Source organism: Oncorhynchus mykiss, chromosome 18, assembly GCF_057628025.1.
Source record: "Oncorhynchus mykiss isolate SJ-2025 chromosome 18, ASM5762802v1, whole genome shotgun sequence".
In the NCBI taxonomy this organism is placed as follows: domain Eukaryota; kingdom Metazoa; phylum Chordata; class Actinopteri; order Salmoniformes; family Salmonidae; genus Oncorhynchus; species Oncorhynchus mykiss.
In genome coordinates, this window is record NC_143039.1 from 42,791,036 (window position 1) to 42,799,409 (window position 8,374).

The 8,374-nt window shown below is 44.7% G+C and overlaps 1 protein-coding gene across 1 annotated transcript; it reads left to right on the forward strand.

Annotated features, from left to right (window-relative positions):
- Nucleotides 1–236: 236 nt before the first annotated feature.
- On the forward strand, nucleotides 237–5,091 carry LOC149975514 (uncharacterized). The gene is made up of 3 exons (XM_090208470.1): nucleotides 237–517; nucleotides 1,219–1,669; nucleotides 1,782–5,091. Exons 1-3 carry the CDS (start codon nucleotides 508–510, stop codon nucleotides 1,855–1,857), a joined length of 537 nt encoding a protein of 178 aa, XP_090064596.1. The 5' UTR covers nucleotides 237–507; the 3' UTR covers nucleotides 1,858–5,091.
- Nucleotides 5,092–8,374: the final 3,283 nt, after the last annotated feature.

Sequence of the window (8,374 nt, forward strand, 5' to 3'; positions counted from 1 at the left end):
CTCGAACATGTGAACGTTCATGTGCCTTAATATTAAATGTGTATGTCATCTGCAAATACGAATACAATTATTAAATTACGAGCCTAGTTGGTTTAGCCACAGAAAAAGGGGGCAACCTTCCCGCAAGCCATGATTGGCTGAGATAATGAGTGGGCTGGACATGCCGAGAGATGAGTTTGGATTGGTCGGTGTTGCATCTTGTGTCTATAAAATGAGCTGCTCGTACTGCAGTTTTTTCCCCCGAAAGATATTATGTTACCCATGGAGAACTACAATTATGTTGCTACTGCTCTCAATAACATTGCTGCCCTGAATCTATTAGGCGACAAAGGTAAGTGGGAAAAAGTAGTTATGGACGACGATCGGGCCATGCTAGGCTGACTCTCATTTCATAACACGTTTTGCAATCAGTGGAACACAACAGGCCAAACAAGCTGTGCAAACTAAACGGAAACAACACAGGATGTCTTATAAAATGGGTTGCAGTCTGCCGTGAAGCTTTCATCCATGTATACAGGTAAGAATCTAGCTACAGATTCAGGTATTATGTTTCTAATTTTGTCCGAAGGTTGTTTTCATTGCAAGCTAAAGCTGTTAGCTAGCCAGCTGGAGTTTAATCTCTGGCTTGCTAACTAACAATGAACCTAACATTATTTGGTTAAGTTTTGCTTGCTATGACAATCGGTTTGTATTGCTAGTAACGTTACTCCATGAATTGGGATTATAGTTCATTGTTTAGCTAACTAACGTTTATGTGGCATGTCTAAACAAAAGACCAGTTAAAGCTTTCTGTTAGCTGGCTAACATTAACATTTTATGTCTAAACAAAAGATCACAAGTTAAAGCTTGCTATTAGCTAGCTAATGTCAGCTGAGGTTAGGTGGCCAGCTTGCTATCTAACATTAACTTGTGTATGTAGTGTGTGTACCGTTAGTGTAGTTTTCTCAGAATGCCATTTCGCATTGCTAGTTATTGCCTAATGTTAGCTAGCTAACTAGCTAACATTGAACCTATTGGTTAACTTTAGCTAGCTATGACAATCAGTTTGTATTGCTAGTTAAAGCTTGCTGTTAGGTAGCCAGCTGACGTTAGATGGCTGGCTAGTTACAATAGCTAACATTCCCTATATGAACTGTGTGTAGTAATGTTCTCATAATGCAATTTCACATCTATTGTATAATAATGCTAAAATATTTGTATCTGGAATTTGTCTTTCAGCATCATTCAGCAGAACACGCCTGACTCTAATGAGAGCTGGCACAAGCAACTACATGCACCATTTCTTCAACTATGGAGTTGGGAAAACAAGTGTGGACCTGAATTGTGATGTGGCCAAAAGAGGAACAAGTTTGTGCTCTGGTATTGTGCCTGGCGGACCATGCACAAGCTCCACCACAATCTGGACCTTCAACTTCCTGATCACAGGCTACACCAAGTTTGCCCGTGACTTGTGCTTCTGTCTTATCAAGCAGCGCTTCAGAAAGATCAGAGTGAAAACTTTGTCTCAGAATGCTGATGTTGTGAAGGACAGCACTGTGATAGGGGTCCACATCCCACAGCTGGCTGGACTGGATGATGGTACGGTGCTGGTGGAAAGCTATGGCTGGCAACAACACCTGACTCCGTGCTTTAGACCGCTGCCACAGATCAAGCAGTACCAGCACTTCAGGTAAAAAATAATTTTCTTTGTATGAGGTTATTCTTATCTAAACTTGGGAGGTGAATTGATGTTGTGCAGGGTTGTAATGTCTTCTGATTTTTTGTTATTCCCTGTTAAACAGTTTCGATGCTCTGGAGTCTGTTGTCTCCAAGGAGCGTTCGGACTCAGTCGCAATGCTGTCATCCTTCCTCCCATAGATGGACTGCCTGTAAAAAGCACTACCTGGACTGGACACAGTTTGTCTAGCTATCTTTTTGACACGATCAGGGAGTTATGCGATGAAGAGGCTATGGACATCACATGCCCTGCACCAAAGTCAAGGGCAGGACTGAAACAGGCTCTCCGAATATAGATTCCCTTGTTAGTAGATCTCTGGGTCTACTAACTGTTAGCATCGGCCTGCTAACTGTCTGAATCGCCGTGTCCCCAGTCATTCCAACCACTCACTGGACCCATATGTTCACTTGGCTACGCATGCCTCTCTCTAATATCAAAATGCCTCGTCCATTTCTGTCCCGGTTAGTGATTATTGTCTTATTTCACTGTAGAGCCTCTAGCCCTGCTCAATATGCCTGAACCAACCATGTTGTCCCACCTCCTACATATGCGATGACATCACCTGGTTTAAACGTTTCTAGAGACTCTATCTCTCTCATAAATACTCACTGCCTAGGGTTACCTCCAATGTACTCACATCCTACCTTACCTTTGTCTGTACACTATGCCTTGAATTTATGCTATCGTGCCCAGAATCCTGCTCTTTTTAATCTGTTCCCGAACGTGCTAGTGTAACAGTATAATTTTAAACCGTCCCCTCGCCCATACCCGGGCGCGAACCAGGGACCTTCTGCACACATCAAACAACTGACACCTACGAAGCGTCGTTACCCATCGCTCCACAAAAGCCGCGGCCCTTGCAGAGCAAGGGGAACTACTACTTCAAGGTCTCAGAGCAAGTGACGTCACTGATTGAAACGCTATTTAGCGCCCACGCTAAGCTAGCCGTTTCACATCCGTTACACTCACCCCCCTTTTGACCTTCCTCCTTTTTCCGCAGCAACCAGTAATCCGGGTCAACAGCATCAATGTAACAGTACAAGTTTTAGACCGTCTCCTCGCCCATACCCGGGCGCGAACTAGGGACCTTCTGCACACATCAACAGTCACCCTCGAAGCATCGTTACCCATCGCTCCACAAAAGCCGCGGCCCTTGCAGAGCAAGGGGAACTACTACTTCAAGGTCTCAGAGCAAGTGACGTCACTGATTGAAACGCTATTTAGCGCCCACGCTAACTAAGCTAGCCGTTTCACATCCGTTACACTAGACGGCCAGTTCATATAGCATTTAGCCGTACCCTTATCCTACTTCTCCTCTGTTCTTCTGGTGATGTAGAGGTTAATCCAGGTCCTGCAGTGCCTAGCTCCCCTCCCACTCCCCAGGTGCTCTCATTTGTTGACTTCTGTAACCGTAAAAGCCGTGGTTTCATGCATGTTAACATTAGAAGCCTCATCCCTAAGTTTGTTTTCCTCACTGCTTTAGCACACTCTGCCATCCCGGATGTTCTAGCCGTGTCTGAATCCTGGCTTAGGAAAACCACCAAAAATCCTGAAATCTTGCAATCTACTGCAAAGATAGCCTGCAGATTTCTGTATTACTATCCAAGTCTGTACCCAAACAATTCGAGCTTCTACTTCAAAAGTCACCTTTCCAGAAACAAGTCTCTCGCTGTTGCAGCTTGCAAAAGACATCCCTCAGCTATGCCCCCGACACCATATGTGAACTGATTGCCCCCATCTATCTTCTGAGCCTGTGCTACTAGGTGACCTAAACTGGGACATGCTTAAAACACCGGCCATCCTACAATCCAAGCTTGATGCCGTCAATCTCACACAAATTATCAATGAACCTACCAGGTACAACTCCAAATCCGTATGGGCACCCTCATAGATGTCATTCTAACTAACTCGCCCTCCAAATACACCTCTGCTGTTTTCAATCAAGATCTCAGCGATCACTGCCTCATTGCCTGCATCCGTAATGGGTCAGCGACCAAACGACCACCCCTCATCGCTGTCAAGCGCTCCCTAAAACATTTCTGCGAGCAGGTCTTTCTAATCTACCTGGCCGGGGTATCCTGGAATGACATTGACCTCATCCCGTCAGTAGATGATGCCTGGCTATTCTTTAAAAGTGCCTTCCTCACCATCTTAAATAAGCATGCCCCATTCAAAGTATTTAGAACCAGGAATAGATATAGTCCTTGGTTCACCCCAGACCTGTCTGCCCTTGACCAGCACAAACACATCCTGTGTCATTCTGCATTAGCATGGAATAGCCCCCGTGATATGCAACTTTTCAGGGAAGTTAGGAAAGAAATATACACAGGCAGATTGAAAAAGCTAGCCTTAGCTTTCCTAACAGAAATTTGCATCCTGTAGTACTAATTCAAAAAAGTTCTGGGACACTGTAAAGTCCATGGAGAATAAGAGCACCTCCTCCCAGCTGGCCACTGCTCTGAGGCTAGGAAACACTGTCACCACCGATAAATCACCACTATAATTGAGAATTTCAATAAGCATTTCTGGCCATGCTTTCCACCTGGCTACCCCGACCCTGGTCAACTGCCCGGCACCCTCCACAGCAACTCGCCAAAGCCCCCACCATTTCTCCTTTACCCAAATCCAGATAGCTGATGTTCTGAAAGAGCTGCAAAATCCAAAATCAGCCGGGCTAGACAATCTGGACCCTCTCTTTCTAAAATGATTTACCCAAATTGTTGCAACCCCTATTACTAGCCTGTTCAACCTTTCTTTCGTCTGAGATTCCCATAGATTGGAAAGCTGCCGCGGTCATCCCCCTCTTCAAAGGGGGTGACACTCTAGATCCAAACTGCTACAGACCTATATCTATCCTACCCTGTCTTTCTAAGGTCTTCGAAAACCAAGTTAACAAACACATTACCGACCATTTCGAATCCTACCGTACCTTCTCTGCTATGCAATCTGGTTTCAGAGCTGGTCATGGGTGCACCTCAGCCACGTTCAAGGTCCAAAACGACATCATAACCGCCATCGATAAGAGAAATGACTGTGCAGCCGTATTCATCGACCTGGCCAAGGCTTTCGACTCTGTCAATCACAACATTCTTATTGGCAGACTCGACAGCCTTGGTTTTTCAAATGATTGCCTCCCTTGGTTCACCAACTACTCTGATAGAGTTCAGTGTGTCAAATCGGAGGGCCTGCTGTCCGGAACTCTGGCAGTCTCTATGGGGGTGCCACAGGGTTCAATCCTCAAAATTCACCCAAAATGTTTGACCCAAGTTAAACAATTTAAAGGCAATGCTACCAAATGCCAATTGAGTGTATTTAAACTTCTGACCCATTGGGAATGTGATAAAATAAATAAGCTGAAATAAATAATTCTCTCTACTATTATTCTGACATTTCACATTCTTAAAATAAAGTAGTGATCCTAACTGACCTAAGACAGGGAATTTTTACCAGGATTAAATGTCAGGAGTTGTGAAAAACTGAGTTTAAATGTAACACTCTACCCACTAGGCTACCTGCCACCCCACATTTTGTGACATACCACAACAATGTCATGTGACCGTATCAAGTGCCCACCACATAAATATATGGCTCATGCATCTGTTTATGTACTGTAAATGTGCACCTCACTCAGGTTTCAACTCAGGTTGTATGGCCTTAACATATGTATGGAATACTATGTGATAAGTGCATGTGTCACTCACTATGTGATAAGTGCATGTGTCACTCCAGGTTGTGAGTCACAAATATACAAAACTGAAATACCTTATTTACATATTCAGACCTTTTGCTATGAGACCTGAAATTGAGCTCAGGTGGATCCTGTTTCCATTGATCATCCTTGAGATGTTTCTACAACTTGAGGTGAGTCCACCTGTAGTAAATTCAATTGATTGGAAATTATTTGGAAAGGCACACCAAGCAATGAGGTCAAAGGAATTGTCCGTAGAGTTCCGAGACAGGATTGTGTAGAGGAACAGATCTGGGGAATGGTAGCAAAAAATGTCTGCAACATTGAAAGGTCCCCAAGAACACAACGGCCTCCATCATTCTTAAATTGAATCATTTTCAAAGCACCAAGACTCTTCCTGGAGCTGACCGCCCGGCCAAACCGAGCAATTGGGAGAGAAGGGCCTTGGTCAAGGAGGTGACCAAGAACCTGATGGTCACTCAGATAGAGCTCCAGAGTTCCTCTGTGGAGATGGGAGAACCTTCCAGAAGGACAACCATCTCTGCAGCACTCCACCAATCAAGCCTTTTATGGTAGAGTGACTCTGACCATGACAAACAAGATTATCTGATCTAATGAAACCAAGATTGAAGTCTTTGGCCTGAATGCCAAGCGTCACGTCTGGAGGAAACCTGCCACTATCCCAACGGTGAAGCATGGTGGTTGCAGCATCATGCTGATGGGATGTTTTTCAGAGGCAGGTACTGGGAAACTAGTCAGGATCGAGGGAATGATGAAAGGAGCAAAGTACAGAGAGTCCTTGATGAAAACCTGCTCCAGAGCGCTCAGGACCTCAGACTAGGGCGAAGGTTCAGGAGTGGCTTCGAGACAAGTCTCAATGTCCTTGAGTGGCCCAGCCAGAGCCCGGACTTGAACCGGATCGAACATCTCTGGAGAGACCCGAAAATAGCTGTGCAGCGATGCTCCCCATCCATCCTGACAGAGCTTGAGAGGGTCTGCAGATACGAGTGGGAGAAACTGCCCAAATACAGGTGTGCCAAGCTTGTAGCGTCATACCCAAGAAGAGACAAGTCTGTAATCGCTGGCAAAGGTGCTTCAACAAAGCACTGAGTAAAGGGTCTGAATACTCATGTGAATGTGATATTTCAGACGTTTATTTGTAATATACATTTGCAAAAAATTCTAAAAACATGTTTCTGCTTTGTCATTGTTGGGTATTGTGTGTAGATCGATGAGGGGGAAAACGATTTAATCCATTTAAATGGCTGTAACTTAACAAAATGTGTAAAAAGTCAAGTGGTCCGAATACTTTCCGAATGCACTGTATGGAAGATTGACCTGCAGCAGCAACCTGTCTGTGAGACAGACATGCAGCCTCTGACTGGGGAGAGAAACAGGCTTGCTTGAGCCTACTGAGTAACAGCCGTTCTCAAATTATATAGCCTACTAGAAACTAGCTGTTTAAATGTTTATAATACTACCAAAGTTGTCTTTGAACTCACAAAATGTAGCCCAATATAAGCGTGACCAATTATCACTCATTTTGAGAAATACCGCTCACACGTGTGAGATACGCGTCTTGTCTCAATAGAAACTTTCTCCAATCGAAATGTATCCTTTTCCATGCAAAATTCATGAGCACAAATAAGAATTGTATGTTAAATGTGACTGTACTTATTTATGTGTTACAAGTTAACTCACATAAGGGTTTGTTAAGAAGAAAGAGGAGCTATTACTCAGTTCACTACAGAAGTTCAGAAATAATTAAATAAATAAAATTCCCTTGTTAAGTCGAGATCCTGACTTATCTCATCATCACTACAACACAAAAGTTTTGTCAAATCAAGATACTTTTCTTGTGATCCCGACATAACAAATGTCAAGATAATCAAAAGTACCATGCTGCCGCTGCATAGATCGCAATGCGCTCGTGGGGCATTGAAGCCCAGAACGATACTGGACAGGCAGCCTGGTCTCCCAGGCTGGGTGGCGCCCCCAAGCCCACAGCCTATCTCATGCAGCCAATCTAATGCAAGAAACAACGCAGCTAAATTGGCTAGTCTTGTGTACTAGCTAGGTAGTCTTGTTAGATTGTTATGTATGCTGGTTGTTAGCTTCCATAACTGATGTGTATGCCCCATGAGGGCATAATAACACATGAGCTCCTAGCTCAAGGTAAAGGACATTTAGGTTGCTAAGGTTCTAACTTGTAAACTGATGAGCTCAAACACAAATGAAAGCACGGTGTCTCAAAACAGCAACGGTGGGTTTGTGCCCAAAGGCAACGTTGTTGCCGGGGATGTCTGGTGAGGACCTGCCTTTACAACAGGCCTACAAGCCGTAAGTCCAACCTCTCTCAGCCTATTGCGGACAGGCAGGTCCTCACCATGCATCACCGGCAACAACGTTGCCTATGGGCACAAACCCAGTGTCGCTGGACCAGACAGGACTGGCAAAAAGTGCTCTTCACTGACGAGTTGCAGTTTTGTCTCACCAGGGGTGATGGTCGGATTCGCGTTTATTGTCGAAGGAACGAGCGTTACACTGAGGCCTATTCTCTGGAGCGGGATCGATTTGGAGGTGGAGGGTCCGTCATGGTCTGGGGCATTGTGTCACAGCATCATCAGACTGAGCTTGTTGTCATTGCAGGCAATCTCAACGCTGTGCGTTACAGGGAAGACATCCTCCTCACTCATGTGGTACCATTCCTGCAGGCTCATCCAGAAATGTCCAGTAACTTGCAGGTGTCTTGGTGGAAGAGTGGGGTAACATCTCACTGCAAGAACTGACAAATCTGGTGCAGTCCATGAGGAGTAGATGCACTGCAGTTTTTAATGCAGCTTCTGACCACATCAGATACTGACTTTTACTTTTGATTTTGACCCCCCCTTTGTTCAGGGACACATTATCCCATTTCTGTTAGTCACATGTATTTGGAAATTGTTCAGTTTGTGTCTCAGTTGTTGGAT

Excerpts from the sequence above, each read along its gene's own strand:
- LOC149975514 (XM_090208470.1), top strand. Across the intron at positions 1,670-1,781 it reads AAGCAGTACCAGCACTTCAG|TTTCGATGCTCTGGAGTCTG; the intron begins GTAAAAAATAAT and ends CCTGTTAAACAG.